The following is a 27266-nucleotide window of genomic DNA, read 5'->3' on the forward strand; positions in this document are numbered from 1 at the left end:
TTCAGGAGGTTTTGCCTGGCCTCGTGGACAAAAGGCTTGACAAAGTCTATCAGATCGGTGCAGCAGCGACACAGCGAGAAGATGTCGTCCTCCTCCTGCTCCTTGGTGTGAGGCAGAGGCAGTTTGGCCACCTGGTCCAGCACAGAGGACAGGGTCATGCCCAGGGACGACGCCTTCCGGCTGCCCAGACACAGCAGCACTGAGAGGAAAGCACACAGGAAATAGAAATGGCTCTATTTTTGAGTTGTGGTGTCAGTATTAGGGCTGGGACAATGTGGTTTTGTCCCGATTCGATTCTTTCACGATACATGGGTGCCGATTCTAAAAGTATTGCCATTCAATAGTATTCATTGAGTTTTGGGATTTTCTTTTCCTTCTTTAACAAAAGCAAAAATTGAATAATACACTTCTAGAGACGATATATCATGAGACATTTCTAAAAAGTAATTGTTTTCTAAGAAGAATGCACATCACATGTCAGTCAATCAGTCTGTCTGACATTTATTTCATTTTGTAAAGAAGTACATAACATGGATTTTCTGCATTTTCTGATTTTGCTCTGTTTTGGAAACATATGATGTAGTCGCCGTCAGCTGTACCGTATAAACAGAAAATATTAAGGTGAATTATTGGTTATATATATGTATATATATATATATATATAGATTCTATGGAAAATAATTGATTTTAAAATCGTCGCAAAAAAAATAATCACGATAAATACGATTTTCGATTTCCCCCCCCCACCTTTAGTAAGTATATTGGAGAACATATTCAAAGGAATGTGCTTCACCTTTCTGTAGAGGGTTCAGCAGCAGATGGAGGCTCGTTGCTATGGTGTCAGGGTCATCCTGCTCCAGCTGCTCCAACAAGCCAATCAGCAGCTCTTTGGGTCTGCAGGTCTGGGAAACCAAAAGTAAAACCCTTAAAAGAAAATCCCAACACTCGAGACACTAAGCATCGACACACTGCTAGATTTGTCAGTGGATCATATCGAATTCTAACTATTGTTTTATCTTAAATATTATACTTTTGGTTAACTGTTGAGCAGATGAACAGACCTGCAGCAGGTGGTTGAAAATGGCTAGGCATTGAGAAAACTTCTTGTCTTCTTTCTTCAGCAGAACCTGGATCAGGGGAGGCAGCAGATTCCAACCCATACATCTCACTATGTCCTACAGAAAGAGGGACAGAGGGGTGTTTATGCAGCACGACGTGCAGCAAACATGAGTCTACGCGCTGAAAACAATGGTGAGCTCTGAGTACCTGATTCTTTTCATCCAGGACAATACTGAGGACCTGTGCGCTGTTTCCCTCCTCGATGCAGGTCCGCCCAGAAATCGTGAACACGTCATGGTCCTCGGTGGTGTAGCGGTCTTCAGGAAGGGCTTGCTGTGTGAAAGAGAGACAAATGGAGGGATTAAAAGAGAAAATACAGGCATTTTATTGCAGCAAATTGATGATGAAGTCATTCTTAAAAGGTAAAAATGCCAGTATCCAGCTTCTCAATGGGAGAATTTGCTGCTTTTATGTCATTGTAAAGTAAATACATTTGGGGTTTTGGACTTCTTGGTTGGACACATAAGCAAACTGTACATGTCACTTTAGGATCTGGCTAATTGTGAGCAACACTTGTCACAATTTATGACCTTTTATAGATTGACGGTTAATCATGAAATAATCGACAAGTCCATTGTTAATGTATATAATTGTTAGTTGCAGTCCTACAGTCTTTTAATCATTATTGAAATATCATTTAAGACATTCAAGGCTTTCCTAATTTAATGTAGCAGAGACAGTAGCAACACAGTGGCCTGTAAAAATGTCTCTTTCACTTTCACTGTTTTTAAACTGATGGAGCAGACTGTGAAAGTGCAGCTCAAACAGAGTTGCATAGATCAAGTAAAGAGGGACCACTATTGCTATACACATTCAGATTACTTGTACCAAGCAGTGGTGTAGTCTAATGCAGGGATCTTCAACAGGGGGTCAAGGGACCCTTAGGGGGTCCTCTGACTCAATGCAGGGGGGCCTCCAGTGATAGGCTTACTGGCCTTGGTTGATAGTCACTAAGATAGCCATCCACAGATACAGTTAATAAGGATTCACTGTGCCACAAGTATGTTTTAAAATTAAAACATGATTTATGAAATCATGCCAACAATTATAAGGCTATTTTAAAAGCGTAGTATTGTATGCAAAAAAAACAAAGGTATGTATAAAGGCTTTAGGTCGCCCTACATGTAATTGCAGGACCAGTTTAATATGCAACTTCATTTTATACAATATCTCTAGTAGGGGGTCCCTGCTCCATCTCTCTTTCAGTTAAGGGGTCCTTGGCTTAAAAATCTTTGAAGACCCCTGGTCTAATGTATTTTAGCGGGTATACTGTTCTACATAAATATATGGACCACAATGGACATATCAAAGTGGGGCGTCTGGGTCTGCTCCCCCAAGGAAATTTTGAGCGTCAAAGACTTAATTTTCTGCTATTTTGATACACTTTAATGCACCAATTTACAGTGGAAATACCTGTATTCAGCCTATGCGAAGGAAAACACAGATGACAATTCAAAATATATCAAAAATATAATGGAAAGTATGTTGTCATGTGCCATTGCACATTTTTAGGTATATGAAAATCCTGGAGCTTTCTTAGTGGGTATATACTATACTGCGTATACCTGCGTATCACGTAGACTACACCACTGGACTACCAAGTGAGTAATTGCACTGAATAACATGTACAGTATCTCACAAAAGTGAGTACACCCCTCACATTTTAGTAAATATTTCAGTATATCTTTTAATGGGACAACACTGAAGAAATTACACTTTGCTACAATGTAAAGTATTAAGTGTACAGCTTGTATAACAGTGTAAATGTGCTGCCCCCTCAAAATAACTCAACACACAGCCATTAATGTCTAAACCGCTGGCAACAAAATTGAGTACACCCCTATGTTAAATTCCCATAGAGGCAGGCAGATTTTTATTTTTAAAGGCCAGTTATTTCATGGATCCAGGATACTCTGCATCCTGATAAAGTTCCCTTGGCCTTTGGAATTAAAATAGCCCCACATCATCACATACCCTTCACCATACCTAGAGATTGGCATGGGGTACTTTCCATAAAATCATCTCTCAATGCAAATCAAACCAGCTATTAGGCTAACCGACATAAAACCATGCCAATTTAGAGGTTTAGACATTAATGGCTGTGTGTTGAGTTATTTTGAGGGGACAACACATTTACACTGTTATACAAGCTGTACACTTAATACTTTACATTGTAGCAAAGTGTAATTTCTTCAGTGTTGTCCCATTAAAAGATATAATGAAATATTTACTAAAATGTGAGGGGTGTACTCACTTTTGTGAGATACTGTATGTGAAGAACCCAGACATGTAGTGAAATGTGGAAGGTGTGTAAAAAGGTGGGTGCGGTGTACTGAACCCCGTCTAGTCCCCCGAAGCACTCACACATCTCTGGACCACATCACTGAGCTGCTCCAGAGCCATCCCTGCTGTCTTCAGGCGGGCTTTATCTTAACGCAGAAGTCAGACAGGACACTTCATGTCAAAAATAATGCACACGCACACCATATTACTTGATAATCAAGTGTCCAGCTAAACTCCCACAGCTGTTAGTGAGTTAATTCATCATGTATATGTAGGTTAAGGTCCAATAATAAGCCGTCGCTTGTGTGTGCAACAAAACTGGACAGTCTGCTATAAACAGGAAAGACGTTACAATGAATGCTGGTGTATCATTCTGAATTAGCTTAGCCGTTTGACTGAAAACAAACCTTTCCGTAGTGCTGTCCTAGCTATACAAACACAGACCAAACAGCACGCGCTGTAACCGAAATAAAAGCGATATAAAAGGACAATAATAAGGTAGATACCCACCTTAGCCACGCTAACGCGAAATGATTGTCCGTTTGGGCTTGCCGTAGAATGAAATATGTCATAGGTCAAAGTTGAAAATGTAGAAAACGGAAACATCATGGAGACTGAGGAGAGAAGAAGGAGCCAAGGCTCCGCTAAAACCTCTAAAAAAGGTTAGTTTCAGTTAAGAAATTGTTCTCTCATATCGATATCAGGCTTTCCAAAAAGACGCGGAAGTTAGCTTCCGATTCGGCAATTAATTTGAACGTTAAAGGGAACTTCTAGCTAACTCCCATTGCTGACCGACTGCTCCTCTGTTTTTGTTAAAACATGTCACGCAGTTTGGGTAAAGCATTAAAGCTGTCTCAATCCCACTTTCAGATTTGGGAAAGCTTTATTCTGTTTGTGAAAAACAGGTTTTATTTTCTCACATGTAGACCACACTGGACCAGGTCCAGATTGAATTTGTCAAGTCAGGACTACATTATCCCAGAGAGTGTAAACATTCTTTGGAAACACAGTTTTAGAAGGTATACGTGAAGTTTAGTAGGGGTGGGAATCCCCAGAGGTCTCACGATATGATATCATCACGATACTTATGTCACGGTACAATATTATTGCGATTTTAAACATATTGCAATATTCTGCGATATATTACAATTTATTACCTTTTTTCCAACTTCAAATTTTTCCCAATTTCAAATGATGTCCCCAAAAGTAAACTTTGTCAACATCTGTTTTATCTAAAAAGATATATTTCTCTGTTTGTTCATCTCCCTTCAATTGTATTGCTGCAAAATGGGATTGTCAAGCAGACAGACTGACCAACACATATAAAATAAAAGATCGATACTTGGCGTCTGTGTATCGATATAGTATTGCCACGGAAAATGTCGCGATACTATGCTGTATCGATTTTTTCCCCCCACCCCTACAATTTAGTGTCCTAAATTCCCCATACAATGTCCTTCATTAATTATGAACCTGCTAAACCACCTGTGCTACCCTGACCCTAACCCTAACCTGTCTCAAATAAGGCCAAATAATTTCTAATAAGGGGAGAAGTTCCACTCTCGATACTTCCGGCTTCTGAACTGGTTGCAGTTTCACTCTGGTTCCATATAGGGGGCGCTCACAGGCCAGTGCAGAATGAATGGAGGTCTATGGAGCTATACCCCTCAAAATCCACTTTTCTCAGGATATAATGTTTTGTCTAGTAATTTGAATGTTGCATTCGAAAGGGGAGGCTAAGAAAATACACACTGCTGGATGTTTAAAGTGGCTTTTTCAATGACGTCATACACATATACGGCCAGAGATACTGCTTTACGGCAAGCTCTGAGTCGCTTCCTTTTTTCTCTCGAGGCATCGACAACACAGCTGACAGGTTATAACCTGTACAAGCCAGACCCACATCAAGATGTTGGGTCTGGGAACTCACCATTGACGGAGCTCAATCCGAGAGGCGGGATAAATGGTTGTCTTTCAAATTCCCTCTGCACGCAATAGGATAGCACTACAACCAGCCAGAGCGACGAAGAAGATAGCAGAGCTAGTTGATAGATTAAACTTTTGCCGTATCCGGTCAGCAAAACCCTGAACACATCTTCCTTTTTTAAGAACAATTTCAGTGCCGTTCTTTGCTCTTTTCTCAAAGAAAAGCTTAACTCCAAGTCTTCCAGAAGAAAACTACAATCAAATCTGAGATTTCTCAACAACAATCGGGCGAAAGAGACAAATTTAGCCGTCTAGCTCCATAGAGTCCCATTCATTTTGCACTCGCCTGCGATCACCCCCAGTGGAACTCTGGTGGAACTGCAACCAAATTCGGTACAATGGGACTGAATAGGGAGTTAACAGGCTCTCCGTAGACGGGCTTTGATAAGACCCTCATCATTTGGGACACTCAGTTTTTGGAAAATAATTTGGGACACTAGCCGTTTTAAAATTGTGAAAGCTATATTCTATTTGTTAAAATGCACTAAAGGGAGGTTTATTTTATATTATGAATATGTTTACAGCCTAATAACAGACGTGAGGAAGGAGTTTAAACATGCTTCAGTGTCATACACAGGTCTACTTTGTGTAGCAGCTCATTGACTGGTTTACTGGTCTCCACAGCACACACTGACATATCTCCAGTGGGGGATATTTAGTACTCATATTAGCCTTGTAATCATGTTGTTATTTGTGTGGCAGGTGGGAAGCGCACCAAAGCACTGGCTGCTGAAGAAGAAGCAAGAAGGTGTGAAAAGGGCATCCTGTCACTGGATGCTAGAGTCGTATACTAATGTCTAGCTAATCCACCATCTTCACACACTAATGCCAAACAAAGTGTGTTTGGTTGTAGAATATTCCTCTTACTCGACTTTATTTTTTTAAGATTAACAGTTGTTATTTGGTTTTAAAACAAAATACAGAACATACAACTCACAACATAAATACCCCCCCCCCCCCCCCCCACACACACACACACACACACACACACACACACACACTTGTCATCACCACTTACTTAGACAAAATTAAGACAATATGAAATAATAACCATTGAATATTCAATATAATACAATACAATAATAACTAAATAGACAACTGTAATCCAAAAAATATATATAAATATATGTGATGAAACAACAAGCTTACAGTATACGCCTCTCCACAGCACAAAGCTTATTAGGAGCCCTCCAGATAGCTTGTGTACTTTCCCCATTTTCCTGTGTAGAAATTCAATCTGGCAAACTGTTTATATGACATTTCTTCAAACGCCACCACTCTAGCCATCTCACAAGCCCACTCCTGGATTGACGGCACCCCTTCATTCCTCCGTCCTCATAAAATAATCTGTCTGGCTGGCTCAGATCATCAAACTAGTCTGGACCCAGTTTCTTATGTGCTTATCCATCCCGCTAAGGATTGACCATCTCCCAGAACAAATAATCTTGGGGCATGAATAGAACCTGGAATCCGACATAGGTTATCATGTATGCCGGTCCAAAATTCCTGGACCTTATCACAGGACTATAGGACATGAAGTAATTGGCCGTCCTCTGTCTTACATTTCCAACAATTTGGCGTGTCTTTCAGACCAATGCTAAACAATCTGAAGGAAGTCCAATAGAAGCGATGCGTAATCTTGAACTGGATGAGGCGCACCCTCACATTGTGTCTTACTCGACTTTATTAATAATACCACTACTAATGATAAATGTCAACAAGTAACCACACCAACACTTCTTCTAATGTGTATACTATATCTGTCTCATGTCAGGAGAGAGGTAGTGACGGAGATGCTGAGGGATAAGTTGGAGCTGGAGAAAAGAGCCCTGAAAATAGTGGAGCGTCTCCTGGAGGACAGCGTGGCTGAAGACTTCCTGGTTGACTGCGTATGTATCATCTGAGTTCACTTTAGCAGCAGACCGACAGAAGCCTCAGTTCACAGCTCACCCCTAAACTGTCTAACATTTCAGTCAGGAGAGACTGCGTTGCAAATATGCAAAGGTTTATTTGTACATATGCATAATATGAAATGTACAGAGCCTTTGGAGGTTAGCCTCCATCGTAGAGAAGACAAGGATATTCTTTTAATGTTGATCTGGACACTTGTACATTCGCCATCTGTGTCCATCCTGACTGTTATACTACCTTTACCGTTGTTGACTGTGACGGTGTTTCTATTCAAAGAACATGGGTCTGTCGACATCCAAAAGTGAAGTGATATAACGTTTTAAATGGAATCCTCTCTCCCCTCTTTGTTATGTTTCCGAGACACAGTGAGCTGGGCAATATAGAGAAAATCAGATATGACAATATTATTGACCAAATACCTCGATGTCGATACTGCGAGTTGACAATTGGTGCTTTAACAAAATATTTTCACAATTAGATTTTAGATAAATTATCATTAATAATGTGGATGCAATGACGAAGTGGTTAAAGGCAAATAATAGAACAGCTAGAACAGTCTGGTAAGTTCAGAAAATGACATCACTTTACTGTAACACAGCCTTTAACCCTTGTGTTGTCCTCCCAGCTAAAAAAAATAAATAATGTTTCAACATTTCTTTGCATTTTTTTTCTAGGCTTCCGGCGCTTTTTAGACGTTTTTGTCACTTTTTGTTTAGTTTCAGTTGTTTTTGTTGCTTTGTTTTGTCATTTTGTCGCTTTTTTGATATTTCTGTTCCTTTTTTGTCACTTTGTCTGATAGTCACTTTTTGTCACTTTGCCGTTTTCGACGCTTTTTTTCCCACCAGTATATACACCACTAACACCAAATTATAAACACTAGTTTCACACTTATTCTTGGAATTCATGGTCAATAAACCTCATTTTTATGAAATCATACCTCATTTTTGAGTTTAAAAAGCAGAATTTTGCTATAATATTGAATAAAACTCCCAAAATGTAATGAAAGAAACTGAAACTGATCTTTAATTTTACTTGTGAAGAACGTTGTATGGAACCATTCATGTTATTTTTGGGCAATTTGGTTGAAAGAAACCTATATTTCGGATATAGAAACTTTAAAGGACAACAGGAGGGTTAAAACCAGGAAAAGACAACACTTTTGCCATATATATATATATATATATATATTTTACAATATCCAAAATCTAAGACGATATCTAGTCTCATATCACGATATTGATATATTGCCCAGCCCTACAGTGAAGTAGGTAGTTTTATATCAAATATTTGTTCTGTTATGGTGGAAGAAGTGAATTATCACATTTGCTTTTTGGTTTAATTCACTGAGCTTTAGAATACAATGGAAACAAGCTTATTTTCTCCTGTTATTGTCTCCCTTCTTTACAGGCAAGGTTCATCACTCCTGCTAATTACAAAGATGCTTTAGAGGAGAGATCCATCGCCAAACTGTGTAGTTATCCCCTATGTTCAAATCAACTGGGCAAGGTAAGAGCCTTTTATATCAGTCTTTACAGTCCTATGCAAGTAATAAACGTCAATGTGTCTCTGGTGTTTCATGCTTCTAATCTGACTTCGTGCTACTGTTCACTTTATAGATTCCAACTCAAAAGTATAGAATTTCTACTAAGACCAATAAGGTGTACGACATCACAGAGCGCAAGGTAAGTGCTGCTAAAAAAATATTTTATGCATTTATTTTGGAACAAATAATCAAAATAAAGATAGTCTTTGCGTCTCTCTTTTGTGATTAGTGTTTTTGTAGTAACTTCTGCTACAAAGCCTCCAAAGAGTTTGAGCTACAAATCCCAAATACACCTCTTTGGCTCAGGCAGCATGAGAGGTATGTGTGCCGTTCCATTCTCTGTTCTAAATCCCAACTATCAACTGATCATTGCATATTTCAATTTGACTGTGTGTTTAACTTTTTTTTTTCTCACTGACAGTCCTCCAGAAATTAAACTGATGAAGAAAAGAGATGGGTATGTATTTGCTTAAGTGTTTGTATGTGAATATTTTAAATACTAACATATCACACAATCTTTTTTTTTTGTTTTAGTTCTGATACAACTAACGGTATACGGTATCATTTTCTAACTGTAAGATAGGTTTTATAATAGATAGCCCTCTTCATACAGGACTTGTATCACCTGGGGACCTCTAGTAATTTTTGTAATGATTTCGGAGGGCGTCTGTGATCTTAATCCCGCGCCAAAATAACATGTCTGAAATTTGTAAAGTCAAAATTCCACCGCAAATTACTACAGCCCGACCGATAAAGGATTTTTAAGGCCGATATCGATACATATATTTGGTGATTTTAAAAATCCAATATTCCAATATATTGGCCGATATATATTAAAAAAAAAATCCAGAAACGCATAACAAAACATAAACAGATTTCCCTAACATTAGTTATTTGTAGTTATTTGAGTCCTCACTAAAATAATATGATAATGCAGTTTAAAAATAAACTTGTTTGTTTTATTGTCACAACAGAACAGAGGAACATCAAAATATATTAAAGTTCTGATAAATAAAATGTATAAAAATACACAATTAAGATATGAAACTTAAAGTCCTTTGAACAAAAACACAATAATAACAAAAATCAAAGAGTTTTGCCAACAGAGACGTTATAGAGCGCCCTCTGGTGGACTTACTATGCAACGCAAACACTCAGAACATGGTTGAAGGGTGTTTCGTCCTTTTTTATTTTATTTTTTTAAATATTTATTTATCGGCCATTATAAATGCCGATACCGATAGTTTGGAAAATGCCTAATATCGGGCGATAATATCGGCCCACCGATATATCGGTCTGGCTCTACAAATTACCTACCTATTTGGCCAAAAACAGGTTGTGTGACAACATTAGTCCCGTGCGAATCAACATCTCTGTGCTCGGGGTTGTATTGGCTGTGTTGGCAATTATAAATGAAAGTTCTGAGAGAGCATTGACATCATATAATGTCAGGGATAATGTCAGTAAATTCATGTAAAATGCAGACTTCACTTATCCCGTGTGAATGCGCCGACGAGAACACAGACGTGGCGGGTAATTTCTAAATCACAGGCGGTCCCCTGGTAATACTAGTCCTCCGTGAATAGGACTCAGCTCAGTGTAACCAATGTGTGTCCAGCGGGAGTTCTGGTGAGGAGATTAAGCTGTTGGAGAGGCGTCTACAAGTGGATGACATTGAGGACCCCCTCGCCGCTCCACCCGAGGACCCTCCCAGCTCTCGGCAGGGTTCTGCCACAGACGGCCTCAGCCACAGTGAAAGCAGCGACGTTGAACAGGAGCAGGACTTTGTCTCCAGCGTGGTTTCCCAGCGTCAAGGACCCAGGGTGCACTGGGGCGACCTGCCTAAACGTACAGATGGAGACCGGAAAGGGGATCGAGGGATGATGGAGAGGCGAAAGAAACAGGGGAGGGTGGGAGGTGAAGAGGAGATTGAGGGTCAGGCCGCAAAAACGGAGGGGAAAAAGAGAGAAGATGAGAATAGACAGGAGTCACTTTCTTGTAAAACAGAAGTCGGAACTGACGCTGAAAAACGGGTGACTTCATCAAACACAGACGGACCTCGTGGAGAGCCGGTGTCAGACCAACCCAGTGTGGAAGAGACCACAGCTAAACTGAATTTGTGCAGTTTATCCGAGTCAGTCACTCAAACCGCTCCCCCGCCTGTCGACTCAACAGCCACACAAGCAGAACACACAGATCTAATCACTTCTCCTCCGTGTGACGACTCAAACAGCTCAACAGAAAGAAAACCTCTCCCTTCTTCAACCCTAATCGAGACGAATCAGGACGGCCACGACACGGCAGCGAGCAGCCAGCCAGGCCTCAACATCACCCAAGTGGGTGTGAGCAAGAGAGGGGCAGCAGGGCTACAAGATCTACTCAAGAGCCACGCTGCCGGAGCCAAACCCCATTCCATCCGGCTCAATCTCCTCGAGTGCCTGAGAAGAACGTTAAAGGACTGGAGCACTGACAAGACCCTGGAGTTCCTGTACGGCGCCCACTATTCCCCAGGCTCTCCTGTCGCCGACGTCAAAGAAGAAAAGGAGGCAGGGGAGGAAGACAAGGAGCTGGATGAAGACGACTTAGAGGACGACGTGGCCAATGAGGATGCAGAATGGGTTGGTGCCGGAGTGCAGAAGAGAGCGTCTGCCGCAGTTCCAGACTACCAGGCGCTGCGGCAGGAGACCCAGCAGCTGGAGCTGAAAGTCAGGGAGTTTTATAAAGGGACCTGGATTCTACCGGAGGGGGCAGAGGAGCTGCATGGAAACCAGGTGAGGGAGGGGGAAAGAGAAAAGAGAGGAGGGCTGTGAATAAAGTAGGGCTGGGTATCGCTCAGAATGTTTTGATACCAATACCGTGACTTCGATAACGGTGCCTGAATCAATTTTATAAAACAAAAATGAATTACGACATTACACATTACGGCACAAATCTTTTAATTTGTTTTTCAGCTCCTACTACATGAGCCCCTTCTCTGGCATAACGTGTATTTAGGTCTTAGATCATAAGCATTATTAGATCTGGGTAGAAGCATGCTGCAATGCTTATTGGCTCACTGACGCTGATGAGATTTACTCCTTAGGTATTGAAATTGGGTATTCTCTAAAGATCTTCGATACTTTAGAGGCAATTCGGTCGGTGCCTAAACCGTTTTGAATTCTGGAGGGATTCTAGAATGAAGGGCCTCGTTGTAAGAGTCAGTGGCCACATGGTGGCACTATATAGAAAATATAGTGTGTAAGCAAATGGTTCCCAACCTTTTTGGTCTGAGGTTTCCCCCCATGCCCTGTCAGATGAACTTGCATACCCCTTCATCAATTCACAATCTATGTTCTAAATGTATAACACCATTCATTATTTAAAAGTGAATATTTTTAGTTATTTCATACAATTGAACTGTCAATATTAAGGTTGTCAGCAATCCTACTAATACTAGCCTACTAGGCTACTACTAATCAGAATGAAGCTGAATGTTTCAACCATCACTCCATTAGCGTTACTTTAAGCCATTACTTCTAGCTAACTGTTTCAACCGTTGGCTAACTGTATCTACTTTTAGCTGTTTTAACCATTTCTCCATTGCTTAAGCTAATCATTCGAACAGTTTAGTCATTATCTTTTAACTATTTATTTCTATCATTTATTTATTACTTTCAAGCTAAACTTCTGTGCTCGTTTGCTGACCAGTTTTCACACACCCTTTCAACGGCAACATGTAGTGTTCAGGTGTTACAGTTGACTCCATGTTAATATGGGGATATGTTCTTCCTATTAAATCATGATTTCTATTTTTTTCAAATTAGTTGAGCTACTCTATGATCTTTCCATGTATCCCCTGGGGTACAGGTACCCCTGGTTGAGAATCACAGGTGTAAACAAATGTGATTTGGACAGTAAGTGTGTGTATGTACTGAGCTCTGCTCTCCAACACTCACACATCTCCTTTGTCCCTCCAGCAGGGGACAGTCCAGGACCAGAGCACAAAGGACCCAGCTCTGCCGCTCGTTGACTCTCATGCTCAGCATCTCATCCAGAAACGCATCGCAGTGGAGAAGCTCACCAGCTGGTGTGTGTGTGTGTGTGTGTGTGTGTGTGTGTGTGTGTGTGTGTCTGGTGTGTGTGTGTGTGTGTGTGTGTGTCTGTGTGATTTTGTGTGTCTGAATGTTTGTGTCTCTTTCAGCTTCAGTGTGCTTCAACTGAGTGTGCTTACTTTAAAATTAACAAATTTGATTCATTTTTTAACGGTATACAATTTTTCGAAGAAACAAGTCGCACATGCCACAGTTCTTCTGTGCAGGTGCGTTGGAGGATATCAAAACACATGACTTGGGGAAAAAAGGAAAACCCTGCACTCACGCTCTTGCTTATAGCATCACCATTTAGGATGAAACGTTAGTTTTTTTTAATAAATGGTGATCTTATGAGCAAGAGCAGAGTGCAGGATTTTCCTTTTGAACGGTATACAAAACATATGATTTACAACAGTAACACTAGGGGCGGTTCCGCAGGATTAAAACAGCTGTTGAAAACTGGTGATATTTTCCAGGTTGTCACAATATGTATATGTGACAACAATAAGCACATAGTATATGCCTCCAGAAAGCTTGAGTACTTTCCCCATTTTCTAGTATAGACATAGACATCCAATCTGGCAAACTGTTTATATGACATTTTTTCAAACGCCGCCACTCTAGCCATCTCACAAGCCCACTCCTGGATTGACGGCACCCCTTTATTCCTCCATCCTCTTAAAATAATCTGTCTGGCTCAGATCATCAAACTAGTCTGGACCCAGCTTCTTATGTGCTTATCCATCCTGCTAAGGTTTGACCCATCTCCCAGAACAAATAATCTTGGGGCATGAATGGAACCTGGGTCCCTGCAATCCGACATAGGTTATCATGTGTAACTGAGTGTGCTTATTAACGTGTGGGCAAAATGATCACGCTGCTGTACTCTGGAAGTATCATGCAGTTACAGTACTGCGTTTTGGTTTTATAAACACTAGTCAGATAAACTTAAGTTTACACGCTCGTTATTTACTGTATCAGTTGGAACCCTTCTAGCTCCCTTTTCAAGAACTTTTCCCGCTTCGGTTCCCCCTACAGGTTGGAAGCGGAATTGTCCCATTACATTACATTATGCAAGTTTGCAAGATCGGGTAGCGGATCTGTAGTTCGAATGAGACATAATGAGACATTACGATGGCGATAATGGGACAATTCCGCTTCCAACCTGTAGGGGGGCCAAAGCGGGGAAAGTTCTCTAGTGTTGCTTTAATAGCACACATTTATTGTCAGTAAAAATTACAACTTTTCTGTTGTGTTTGTCTCTCTTTGCCCCTCATCTTTTTGTCTCTGTGTTGTGTTGCAGTCTCAGAAACATTGTCAGTCCTTTGAGTCTCACCATCAGTGACTTCTCCACTGACCTGAACAACCTGGTTAAGACATTCAGGTCAGTGCAGCACGCACAAACACACACTCTTCTCTGCAGGTCTGTTTGCGTGTCTCACACACACACACACACACACACACACACACACACACACAATTACTTTCATTTTGGCTGACGAGGCTTAAAATGTGTCACAAAATTGGCTAAGTTAAATCTTGATAAGACAAAACTGTGTTTCATAGTTCACATCAACACATTTAATTGTACAGTACTAGAGCCAATGTTGTGCATGCAACAGAATAAGTGTAAATTGCTTCACTGCTGCAACATTTCTGTGCTGTCTGTAGAGACATCCTGTTACATTCTTTTCTCTGAAAGGAGTGGTGTTTTTTACCCTCTGCTAGCAGCAACAAAAACACCCATCTTCCTGAGATCACTGTAATATTCTTAGAGAAATTAGAGCATTAAAATGGTAACTAATGGATACATTCCACAACATTGTGGGAAGGTTTGATGAAGAACTCTGGTGCCTCCTACAGGTGGACTTGAAACATGATGACAGGAGTTCTTATCTACCTTTTTCTGAGCAGACATGTCATAGCTGGACAAGCACAGCTGACATTAATAACATTAATTAAGTCTATATATATATTTCGTAACAGAGCCATCATTATTGTCAAAATGTCGGCTGTGAAAGAGACTTATTGTCACACATTCATTACCCATATTCACACATATGCATTCATTGAATGGTCATTGTTGGTGTGTGCTGACATCCCAGGTGTATTGTACTATTTTCAAGTGTCATGACGTTTTTGAAAAAACACATTGATATCCTTGAGATATTAATATAATAGATGGATACAGATGCACGTAGGAAACAATCTCTGTTAATCTGTCGTTGTATACACTACAAACAGTGTTGTTTTTTAAGGCTCCGTACACCTACACAGGTGTTAGCACTTCAGGCTAATTAGACTTCAGCTCAGGTTAAAGACGGGTGGAGCTATGCTGGAATTACATGAGGTCACCAAACTTCAGGAACCAATCGTTTTTTTTCCCAGCAGAAATTTTGGCTCCGTCTCGTTAAATTGCATCCCCAGCTCCTCCACTTGCTTCCCTTCCTCGCGTCTTATGCTGTGTTCCAGGCAACCCGTAACCCGTGTTTTCACAACCTTCTACCCGTGAAAGTGCCCTGGAACGGCAGTCAAACCCGTAACTTACTACCCGTGAACTCGTACCAGATCGTTGTACTCCCAGTTACAGTTTTTGACGTCACACACATAAACAACAATGGCGACCCCTGTTGATGCTGTACAGACGCTGGTGGTTAACGGTGAGAAATAGAAATAAATAGGCAACGTAAAGTAATTCCACACATTGTAATCAAAACAATACACATACGATTGTGTACTACTACAGGTTATGTTTATTAAATGAAGCCCAAAATATGTCGCAGACTAGAAATCGCTAGTATCAGCTAGCGCTAGCTAATGTCACCGTTAGGTAGCCGCTAGCTAGAAGGGTTTGTCGTGACTTTGCCTGGAACGCTACCAAGTCGTGACTTGAAGTCGTAACTTACGGACTAAAAATTGTGTCTGGAACGCAGCATTGGTCCGTCCAACCGAGGAAGCATGGGAGGGACGCAAGGAAATCACGTGAGGAGAGAGGAAACGAGGAAAGGTGTTTTTAGAGGGATGAGATGTTCTTTCCTCCGAAGCATTACGTGAATTTGTCAGCTGCACAGCTTCCAGGAAGGCTGCTCTCTGTAGGTACATCCCATGTCCCTTATTTGCTCCTCGGTCCTCGACTAAACCTGAAGTTGTTCTGTCCCTCTTCGGTAAAGGCCGTCTCAAAACTCTTATTTCTGCCCCGAGGAGCGAGCATCGAGGCTCCACAGCCGAGGATACACGAGAGCAGCCTTCCCGGAAGCCGTGCAGCTGAAGGAGTTACTAACTCCGCCCGTACAGCTGACAAATTCATGTGACGCTTCAGAGGAAAGGACGTCTCACCCCTCTAAAACACATTTGCTCGTTGCCTCTCTCCTCCCATGATTTCCTCGCGTCCTAGTCCCTCCCACCGATGAGGCACGGGAGAGATGCGAGGGAGGGAGGCAAGTGGAGGAGTCAGGGATGTAATTTAAAGGCCTTTTTACAGTCGCCGCAGCCGACCTGTCGTGTGCCAATGTGACGTCAAAATGACGTAGATCTCGCTGGCGCGCCAGGATTTTAAGTGCGCAACCAATCTATTTTTTTCAGTGGCGCACGACAAAGCAGAAACAGAAAGCATGGACGAGTTCGAGGGCAACCGGATGCCAGGACTCTCAGAGTGACTGCAAGTGTCTCTTGTAAACTTACTGGGTTAAGATGAGTTATTTTATGGTGAATGAAAGGCTTGATCCGACGACGTAGGTCATCGAATCGAAGCATTGACGTCAATGCTGCTGCCAGTTCTGCCATTGTTTACCTTTTTCTTCTTCTTCTAGTCCATATAAATAGCAAAGTCGGTAGCCTTTGCTCATTAGCGCAGTGTTTCCCACAGATAACATTTATTTTCTATAGGACTTTTTAATGTGTGATTGTGTAAAGGTGTTCACGAGATACCAACCTTTCGTGAACTTGTGAATTTCGACAGCCGTCTTTCTCTCGTTTTGATGGAGACAGACGCTTTGTGCACGGTGGGAGGGGCTCTGTGTGTATCTGTGTGTGAGAGAGATGCGTGAGCGACAGAGAGACAGAGGAGAGCAGGGAAAGGAAATGCAGCTGAACGAATACGCTGCGTGTTTTAAATAGCTTAAAAAATAATAATAATAATAACGAAACACAATATGTGGCGGCCGGTGTTGATTGTATAGCGCACTGCCACAAATTAGTCTATGTGTGGGAAACACTGTAGCGACACCTCTGTTCAGGGGAAGACTGCAACTAGCGAGTATAAATAGTAACGATGCTCCTATGACAAGAGCCCGACCGATATATCGGCCAATATTAGGCATTTTCCAAACTATCAGTATCAGCATTTATAATTGTTTTTTTTTTTTTTTAAATATTCATTCATCAGAATAATTTATAATGACAAATGATTCTGATAATTGAATATTAAAAAAATAAAATCAAAAGGACGAAACACCCTTCAACCATGTTCTGAGTGTTGCCGTTGCATAGTTTGTCCACCAGAGGGCGCTCTACAACATCCCTGTTGGCAACACAGTCTTTTTGTTCAAAATGTTGATGTTCCTCTGTTCTGTTGAGACAGTAAAACAAACTATTATTTTTAAACTGCATTATCATATTATTTTAGTGAGGACTTATAAATAACTACAAATAACGAATGTTAAGGAAATCAGTTTTTTCTGCATTTCTGGATTTTTAAAAAAATATATATATCTGCCGATATATCGGAATATCGGATTTTTAAATCCTCAAATATTTGTATCGGTATCGGCCTTAAAAATCCTTTATCTGTCGGGCTGTACCTATGACGTCACATTTACGTGCGACATGGGCGACGTGGGAAAGAGTATAATTTTCATCCAGGAGATAAAAGACATCTCCATACACACACTCCTACAACGTTTCTGCGCTTGTGTACCCATTCACAGGTGCAAAGCTTCCATTTGCAAGGGACACTGCACCATGACTGCAATTTGCCATTTGTGTGTGTTAACCACCAATGTTCACACATACATGCATGCATGCACGCACACACAGAAACACACACACACAAACAGACACACATACACACACATGTACACACACACTCTCACACACACATACTTCATGTTGTCAGTTCATGTTGTCATGTTGCCACTTGTGCATGTGAACTACCAATGTTCGCACACACATGCATGCACGCACACACAGAAACACACACACCCACACACCCTCAAACCCACACACCCACAAACAGACAGATACACACACACACACAAAATTCATGTGTCATGTTGCCACTTGTGCATGTGAACCACCAATGTTCACACACACATGCATGCACGCACACACGTTGTAGATGTTAATGTTCTAATAAGGTTCTTTTACAATAAATATTCTATTTAAAATACTTTTTGTCATTTTTATTGGCATTTATGTTAAAATAAGAGCAGTTAAAACTGTCCGATCAAATTTGACCGAAAACAGTAAATTAAGGGGGGTAGCAACAAACAGTGTTTAAAGGTTAAGGGCTATGGGATGCACCTAGTATCCTCGCTCATAGCTCCTCCTCCATCCCTCCTCCATCCTCCACCCTCGCTCCTCGGGGCAGGAATAAGGGCTTTGATACGGCCTTCACAAAGGAGGGCCAGAACTACTTCCGGTTCAAGCGAGGAGATATCAAAAAAGAGAACTGAGATTCAAGATGTAGACTTGTCACAGCAGGTAAAGCACAGGTGGCTCCGTTCTATTTAAATGAGCGGTGATGGTGAACTAGCATGCACACTACCAGGACCCTGAAACTGAAGTCATCGTTAATTTTATTATTTTCACCTGTGATTTTCGTAGTGTGTAATGTCAAAACAACAAGGAAACAACTTCTCCCCCTCAGGCAGGTGCAACAAGGGAGATTAATCAAGCATAGTGTCTAGTTAGACATAGAGGAGTCTAACTAGACAAAATAAGTAAAGAAACACCTGCGTATGTTGACCAAGGTCTTTAATTTCTGCCATTTTGTTATTGTGTCTGTTTTATTCGGAACATTATAGCATTTTAATGTGGCATTTGTTACACTAGTGCAGTGCCTGTTCATAAAGGGGCCTGTTCACACCCAGCAATAAACTTGGCAAGTGTGAAGTAGATCGAATGAACAGTTCTCGAGATATTGGAATGACCGACAGCTGGACATCCTCACACAGGCTACATTTACGCTACTAAGTTTTGGTTTGAAAAACGAATATCTGACTGAACTGGGACCAATGGCCATGGGGTTGACTCCTCTATTGCTACTCATTGCTGTCACCATTTATATATGCTATTGTGCAAACACAGTGCCCTATCTTGTTTTGTTATTAATGTCACATTTTCCTCCACTATATAGACCGGTCTTGTAGCACTACTGTCTGCTTGTTGATTATGTTTTGTTTGTACGTTTGTCTTTCAAAAAATGTAATAAATAGAATAAAAAACACAAGTATGTTTTTGCTACATTTACGCCTCGCGTCCACACTGCTCCAGTGTTTCAGAGCCTCTAAAATGGAGACATTTGAATACACTGCTGACCCCGTTTTGGTTTTAAAAAACTCCACGGTTGCTTTGCAGTCTGGACGGGCACAAACAGAGAGCTTTGGAAAACGACGACACAGCTCAGTCTGATCGGTTAAGTAGGCTCACAGACCTTTCAGTCACCACCTCATCGTCAGTCCAAGCTAATAAATCCCTTTTCTTACTTTCACCATTGTTGTTCTTTCTTCAAAAACTATTTTCAGTTTATACATCCATGATCCTAGCCTGGCTCCGCCCTCCTACCTACTTCCGCTCAATTTTCATTTTCCTTCAGTACGTCGTCTGGGTTTGCGGTATATTCGCGGGTTTTCTCCGGCCAAATATTTACCGTTCCAATCAGCAAACAGAGGGAGTGGCTGAGAACGATGACGTTGAGGTCGTGCGCTAGTTTGAGTTGTAGTTCCGTAATGGCGGCGGAGAAAGATGCTGAATATCCAGAAGTTAAAGCCCAAGCAAGAACAATCTTTGCTGAGTTTTGTTGGTGGCCATGATGTCGTGGCCCTCCTCCCCACGGGGTTCGGGAAAAGTTAGATTTTCCATATGTCTCCATAACAGCAGGCGGCCCTAATCTGTATTGTCGCCCAAAAATGAAAACCGGCAGCTGACTGGACGAACGTGTCACGTGGGTCTTGTTTCTCTGGAAATTCAAAGACAGACTGTCATGGCGGCTTGTTCAGAATACGATCTCATATTGTACTAAAATAGTTCACCGAAACATGTTTCGAGTCACTGACCTCGCCAGACTGTCAAAACGGCCGTTTATCGGCTCTGTGTGTCCGGGCTCTGTGTTTTTTTAGCCTAGGGGGGAGGGTAACCTAACTTTTGTATTCATGAGAAGAGCAAAATTGTGGCTTGTTTGGTGCATATTTATCCATGTAGCTCTCTCAGTCTCGGCCCCTATTGCTAGCAGATGGGCCCCTCCCTGTTTAGTCAGCCAGACAATTTGAGCTGTAGCTTTAGAGACCGTGGGATTTCCCAAACTGAATAAATCCCGCTCGCACATATAAACACAAAACTGCTTTGCTAGCTCCATCGTGTTGTAACTAAGACATCAGCTGAAAAAATAGTTTTATTCATTAGCATGATTGCCGTACTGTTTAGTTCAAAAACATCCAAAACACCGTACGAAAACATACCAGACGCAAGCTTTTATTTTGAAAAGTCTAAGCTCGCGGTCTGCACCAGCCGGGAGGGCATGAGACGGGAGGTCTCCAGGCTGCAGCCATACCCGACTCAAATATCCTTTCGGTCCCGGTGATTATTTGTGAAATTGTGCAAACGACAGCCTTTTCAAGGCATTTGAGAAGGAAGGAGTGGTAACATGCAAGCCCCCAAATTGACGCTTGTCTGAGAAATGGAGTTATGGATAATGTTCAGCTTCGCAAGCTTACCTGTCGGTCCGTTCTGCCTGCACGATCCGTTCTGCACATGCGCAAGATAATACTGTTTTACGTATCCATACGACCTGCATGATCTGTTCCACGCTAGCCTATGGCTAGCCTCCACCGGGAAGCTAACGTTAGTTTAGCTAACAGCTAATTCGGCTAACCGCTAGCTGACTGCTAGATTCAGTCTAAAATAACGTTAACTCAAACGTAATGGGAAAAGCAGGCTACAGCTAAATTAAGACTTCACAGTAATAACAATAAAGACAAGTATTGAGTGATTGTATTTTAAATGAGCACAAGTAAAGTAGAACTGACGTAACAGCTGTTATATATGTTAGGTGTTTGTTATATATGTCAACGTTTATTTTCAAGTTTTATTTTGAGGGTCTTTTAAAGTTATTACATGCTGTCTCAGCTAGCAGTTAGCCAAATTAGCTGTTAGCTAAACTAACGTTAGCTTGCCTGTGGAGGCTAACGGCAGACCGCTACAATCAGCTAGCAGTTAGCCGAATTAGCTGTTAGCTAAACTAACGTTAGCTTGGCTGTCGACCGGAAGCGTGGAACAGATCGTGCAGTGTCGTAAATCCTCGTACAACCGCACATGCGCGAACATTTTTCGGATGTGCAGAACGGATCGTGCAGGCAGAACGGATCGTGTACCGACATTACCTATGCTAAAATATACAATGACTGAGGAAGCCTAGTGACGAGTCCATAGCAACCAGTGTTGAATCTGTTTTTTCCCAGCGTCCTTTGCTGAATGGTCTCAATGTTTTATTGTTTTATTTCATGTGAATACTAATTTACTAGATGAGTAACTTAGTATTTGAAGTAATGCAGTAATGCAGGAAGTGTGCATTTAGTTTCCATGCTTATTGTGTTTCCACATCAATGTTAGTGAGTAAATGTACTGAAATGGCCACCACACCATAACAGAGGAGTGGGATGCGTAAGATGAGAATGCAGAGGTTTAGTCACGGAAGTCGTGGCTGTAAAAAAAACAATGGCTATCTGTATATCTTTGCCAAGCGCAAACCAGTACAGAATGCATCAATAAATTGTTGGGGAGGGTCATCCTTTTAATCCATATCATTTTGGAGGGTCATCCAAAATGTATTGCTGGTGAAGGGAGGGTCAGGTCTTTTTTGATTAAAGATCCCAAAACTCCTCAGGTGGCCCCTGAAATAAATAACGAACAGTCCCTTAACACTTGTCAATGGAGAGTGGCCAGACTGTCTGTACAAATGAAATGTATGAGAGTCTGGTAGGACCAGCATCCAGTAGTAGTCAGTAAATTGGTTTGTTAAAAAAAATCTCTCAAACTTGCACCAGAATTGAACATTTCCTGCCATAGAAGTACTCTGTGTTCCCATTGGCTGGTTAGGATGTTTTCAAAAGGAGTGCTATTAAATCACTGTGTAGTGAGTAACACCTCCAGAGTCCTGCTTCCAGGAATTCTCTTTTCTGCTGTCAGTGGCCGTGCTGACAAGAGGCTTTAACCAAAGAACATACACAGCGCTGTCACAGTGGCATACATCACTGCACTATTGCAGCCGGTGTTCGTGGTGATTGCTCCGGCCTTGTGCCCATTTTGTTTTCCTAGTTTACTTTTTTTTTTTTTTTTTTTTTTTTTTTTACCCCTGCCTATAGAGAAGGCTGCTCCTGCCTAAAAATGATGTGCATGTTCCCCTTTGTGGTTAGATTGATCAGCAACACATATACACATGTTCTTACATGACATAACTCTTTATGTCATGATTGACCAGTCTTTTTGTCGACACCACAGGTTCAGCAACACAAACATCATCCACAAAACTCCAGAGTGGACCCTCATCGCCGTCGTGCTGCTCCATCTGTAAGTTCATAGTGTGTGTGTGTCTGTGTGTGTCAATGTGTTACTTCAGGGTTAAGAGGATGCACCATAACAGCTGGACTGTCTGCCCCTCAGCTGTTGAGGAGAGTGGTGAGAGAGAATAAAGATATGACAAGGCAATCAAAGTTAATTGTTTCCCAGGGAATACACCCAGTCAGCAAACTTGAAACCACTGTTCTTCACTGCCTGGGTGTGTGAAACTGTTTGTGTGGGAGTACATGAACAAAGTGTGTTTTCTACATCAGGTGTAGCTCGTAAGGAATAATCTAAACTAAAGAAGTTTAAATGGACAGCAACCAAACTCTTATGCAATAAATGTTTTGTGTTTTATGTAAGACGTCATGAGGTAAATAAAAATCATTTATACATACCAGAATCAGAAAAGGGTTTATTGCCAAAGCAAGGAATTTGCCTTGGTGGTTGGTGATATTGAACATGAATATGAATTAAACAAATGCAGAACTAAAGCTGACATTATAGTAATGTCATGCTATCATTATCTGTTTCATTAGCAGATTGATGAATCAAAGTGACACAACAGCTTCTGTTTTTCATTCAACGAAGAAAACAAGTGAACTTTTTTTTAAACTGACTTGGATTCACTTTCAGCTTCATGGTGCTTTTGACAAGATGCTATTATGGTGCGGCGTTGTTTCTAGCCCATGCCATATGGTCTGTGTGTGTGCATGTGCGTGTTGCTGGCAGTTCATGGACAGTTCCGTGCTGCTCCCGCCTGAGTACACACGGACGCCCCATGGCCTTATCTCCACCTGATTGCCCCTCTCCAGATCCGTGATCCAGGGCAGAAGGCATACACAAGCAGCCCTGTACACTCTCAAGTTAAATACACACACAGACACACACACACACACACACACACACACACACAGTTCCTCTGTATACATCCAAGCAAAATGAGCACTTTAAATTGCCCCGGCTGGGAAAACTTTCACCTGATGCCCGGCTGATTTATTACTCCCTCGGTGGCCCCAGGTCAGTTTGTATCAATATCATAACTTACATTGTGAGCTCTCTTGAACATAACAAAGGAATACAGTAAGTGTTGTGCAGCTTGACGGGCAGTAAGTAACACAAATCTATAACTCTTAAAGTGAGGGAGCCTTGTGACTGCAAACAGTTTCCTTAAATAGCAATACATAAAAATGATTAGGCTAGAATGAAATAGATTTTACATAATTATCCTACACACATGCTCAGTAATCTTTTGCGTTGTGATCAAACTTTTTTTCGAGCTGCAGTATGTGAGGGGGGGAAAAAGAGATTTGTTATCAGTGCTCTGTGGCTTTGACCTGATTGTAGGTGTCTTGTGATGTTGACTGTTAATGTTGAGAGCTACATGTTTAAAACCACTGATTTGATCTGACTGATGAACCACTTAATAACCTGTATATATTTAGATATTGTGAATTGGTGCATGGTGAGCCACTCGATGGCTTAGCAGTCGGCTTTCATTTTACCTTTGATAAACGGCCCAGACACCTGTCCCACTGCTACTCTATGATTTCATTAGTTCCCTTTTAACTTCAAGCTTCTCCATCCTTCCATTCCTTCATCATGAATAATTTGGTGTGCCTCCTTATCTATCTGCTGCGTGGCAGCTGTGGAGCTAGTCTGGCCTCTATTGTTCGGGCCAGCTGAATAATGGATGCCCCCCCTGCAACACTAGACCCTGGGGTGAACCGGAGATTAACCAGCAGTGCACCTCCACACAGGTACACAGGACAGGTAGAGGGGGGAGGGACGGGGGAGTGGGGGGGTGGGTTAGAGAGGTGATGGAGATCAGGTGGAAGGTTGCAAACGGTGGATTTAGAGTGGGAGGTAAGCACTCTTTACTCGGGCGGTGTTGGTCTGTGCTGATTTGATGGATCCTGACAGTTTCTGTACAGATGTGAAATTCCATGTTACTGCAGCAGGCATAATGACACTCAGATGCCAGTTTGTCATGTACACCTAGCTAAGAATGAAATGTCTCTCATTCTCAGTCATCTCTGTCAGGTTTATACATGAGGTTTATTAGAGGAGGATTTGGGTCATTGAGTATCCCGGTTATGTGTTGCACATGTATAAATGAACTGAAATCAGAAACCTGGAGTGCTCCACTACCAGGATACTGTGGCAACACCTTATTCTGGTTTTCTCTGTTCATAGAGAAATGAGTGGCCGAGATGTTCAGGAACCGTGACACAACTGCACACAGACAATCGGAAACCTGGATACTGTTATTTAATTCAATTTTATTTAATTCAATTTAATTCAATTTTATTTATAGTATCAAATCATAACAAGAGTTATCTCAGGACACTTTACAGATAGAGTAGGTCTAGACCACACTCTATAATACACCCCCAAGAGCATGCATTTAGTTCGACAGTGATGAGGAAAACTTCCTTTTAGGGAGAAACCTGGGACAGACCCAGGCTCTTGGTAGGCGGTGTCTGATGGTGCCGGTTGGGGGTGTGATGAACAGTGGCAATAATAGTGACAATAAAGATAATGGAACTATGACTAGAAATAGTAGTTGTAGTAGTTCATGGTGTAGCAGGGCACTGCAAGGCATTACAGGGTGTAGCAAGATGTAGCAGGGTGTAGCAGGGTGTAGCGGGGTGTAGCAGGGCATAGGGTTTATAGTGTCAAATCACAACAGACGTTCTCTCAGGACGCTCCTACAGATAGGACTCTATCATTTACAGAGACCCAACAGGTCCATTACATATTTTACATTACATTTCTTTTAGCTGACGCTTTTATCCAAAGCGAATTCTAATAGGTGCATTCAACCATGAAGGTACAAACTCAGAGCAGCAAGAATCACGTAGAAGCACATTAGCCTCAAATAAGCCAAACTACAAAGAGCCACATGTAAGTGCAACATGTGAGTGCAATTTTTTTAATTTTATTTTTTATGACCATCATCTCCTTGGCCATGGTGCAGTCGGAAGAGATGTGATTTTAGCCTGCGGCAGAATAATAATAATTATTCCCCCAAGAGCAATTTCACACAGCAGAGAGGTAAACCTCCTTTTACCAGGCAGAAACCTTTTAAACAGATCATGTGTACAGGGAGATGAATAACCAGGTTTCTCATCTTCCCTGTAAACGTCATGTCCTATATAATAAGACTCAAAACCAGGATAATGATGTGCATGTAAACGCACTCATGTACGCAGTGAGCGGAGGTTTGTTATCTGGATGACTGTGCTGAGTAAAAACTAGAACCACTTTAAATCCAGCGCATGGCTTTTTTTAAAGACGCGATCTGGGGTTTACTCATAGGTTATCCATAATGACTCAGTAGGTCTGTTTTCTTTTGAACAACATGAACCCTTGGTCAGCACTCGGTACCTTAGCGTAGTGGATCCTGTGACACAACTTGGATAGATTACACTTTATTGTCCCTGAGGGGAAATTTCTCTTGGGCATAGTGCTACAATCTGTTGCTTCACAACACAAACATGTCACAGAGAAACCTAAAGTCAACATAAGACATCTTAGGACATGAATGACATTGCAAAGAGTGCTGGTGTATTTTATTGCACTTTGCTCCGTTGTGCTAAGATTTACTATCAGAGTTCAGCAGCTTCAATATTAACTTAATAGCTTGATAATAACTTGACATTGTCTGACAAGGATGTGAGCTTTCAGTTTTAGGATATACGCGTCCTACGAAATGTAATTATTATTATTAAATGTTTTGTTTCGCTGTCTGGTATCTGTAACAACAATAGCCCGGGGTCAGCGCGGGTGTGTGATTGTGCATGATTTTGTGTTTCAGGTTGTCCGAGGTGTCTCCGGTGGTGCGAGAAGCCCTGGAGACGCCAGCATCAACCGAGTATTTGAACACACTGATGGAGGAGCTTGGTCTAAAGGAGCAGGACCTTCTGAATGTAGTGCGGCTGTTTAAAGCCCCGGCACAATGACACAAACACACACACACACAGAGACATGGACGTATGAATACTAAATATACACTCAGGATCACTGACTGAATTAAATAAATATGTGGGTATCCGGCATTTTCCAGAAATAAAGTTGTAATAACCTTTGAAACCAAAGCTCATGTCCCTTTATCCTTTGTGATTACTCCTAATGTAGGATACAGCAGTGGAGTCTAACGAAGTACATTTACTCGAGTACTGTACTTAAGCACAAACGTGAGGTACTTTCTTCTCATGCCACTTTCTACTTCTGCTCCACTACAATTCTCAGATGGGAAATATTGTACATTTTACTTCACTGCAATTATTTCACAGTTTTAGTTACTTTACAAATTAAGATTTTTGTTTTGGTATAGATTAAACTACCCATCCATATACACAAGTACAGCTGAAACCGATTGACCGAAGATTAATTGGGAACTATTTTGATAATCGTTTCATGCAATAAAAATGCATAGCAAAAACATTTCATGGTTCCAGCTTCTCAATGAGAGGATTTGCTGTTTTTTCCTTTTTAAGCAATGTTAATTTATTTGTAATATTGTCAAGGTTTGGACTGTTGGTTGGCCAAAACAAAAGTGAATTTTTACAAATCAA

General features: G+C 41.4%; 2 protein-coding genes and 2 long non-coding RNA genes across 8 annotated transcripts in view; 1 reads left to right on the forward strand and 3 right to left on the reverse strand.

Moving 5' to 3' along the window:
* glmna (glomulin, FKBP associated protein a) overlaps nucleotides 1–4143 on the reverse strand; it is an 11268-nt gene extending 7125 nt beyond the window's left edge. The window contains exons 1-6 of one of the 3 annotated variants that reach the window (XM_031298039.2): nucleotides 3913–4143; nucleotides 3484–3548; nucleotides 1267–1392; nucleotides 1062–1175; nucleotides 794–902; nucleotides 1–199 (exon numbers count right to left, since the gene is read on the reverse strand). The exon at nucleotides 1–199 is cut by the window's left edge and continues 72 nt beyond it. In XM_031298039.2, the coding sequence (XP_031153899.1) occupies nucleotides 1–199; nucleotides 794–902; nucleotides 1062–1175; nucleotides 1267–1392; nucleotides 3484–3522 (587 nt within the window). In that variant the 5' untranslated portion in view covers nucleotides 3523–3548; nucleotides 3913–4143. The other 2 variants (XM_036004920.1, XM_031298040.2) reach the window with 2 other exon arrangements.
* Nucleotides 3885–27266, forward strand: part of rpap2 (RNA polymerase II associated protein 2) — a 28743-nt gene continuing 5361 nt past the window's right edge. The window contains exons 1-12 of one of the 3 annotated variants that reach the window (XM_036004919.1): nucleotides 3885–4064; nucleotides 6091–6136; nucleotides 7163–7277; nucleotides 8707–8805; nucleotides 8916–8981; nucleotides 9072–9160; nucleotides 9264–9299; nucleotides 10461–11613; nucleotides 12799–12908; nucleotides 14216–14296; nucleotides 22627–22695; nucleotides 26507–26654. In XM_036004919.1, the coding sequence (XP_035860812.1) occupies nucleotides 4010–4064; nucleotides 6091–6136; nucleotides 7163–7277; nucleotides 8707–8805; nucleotides 8916–8981; nucleotides 9072–9160; nucleotides 9264–9299; nucleotides 10461–11613; nucleotides 12799–12908; nucleotides 14216–14296; nucleotides 22627–22695; nucleotides 26507–26651 (2064 nt within the window). In that variant the 5' untranslated portion in view covers nucleotides 3885–4009 and the 3' untranslated portion in view covers nucleotides 26652–26654. Of the gene's footprint in view, nucleotides 4065–6090; nucleotides 6137–7162; nucleotides 7278–8706; nucleotides 8806–8915; nucleotides 8982–9071; nucleotides 9161–9263; nucleotides 9300–10460; nucleotides 11614–12798; nucleotides 12909–14215; nucleotides 14297–22626; nucleotides 22696–26506; nucleotides 26779–27266 lie in introns of those variants that run through there. The other 2 variants (XM_031298033.2, XM_031298035.2) reach the window with 2 other exon arrangements.
* On the reverse strand, nucleotides 6351–26752 carry LOC118495794. The gene is made up of 3 exons (XR_004898230.1): nucleotides 26665–26752; nucleotides 19526–19532; nucleotides 6351–6388 (listed from the first exon to the last, which is right to left on the reverse strand). It is a non-coding gene; the product is annotated as an uncharacterized LOC118495794 (long non-coding RNA).
* On the reverse strand, nucleotides 25785–25972 carry LOC116048806. The gene is made up of 2 exons (XR_004104744.1): nucleotides 25886–25972; nucleotides 25785–25824 (listed from the first exon to the last, which is right to left on the reverse strand). It is a non-coding gene; the product is annotated as an uncharacterized LOC116048806 (long non-coding RNA).

This window comes from Sander lucioperca, chromosome 9 (assembly GCF_008315115.2).
Source record: "Sander lucioperca isolate FBNREF2018 chromosome 9, SLUC_FBN_1.2, whole genome shotgun sequence".
Lineage (NCBI taxonomy): Eukaryota > Metazoa > Chordata > Actinopteri > Perciformes > Percidae > Sander > Sander lucioperca.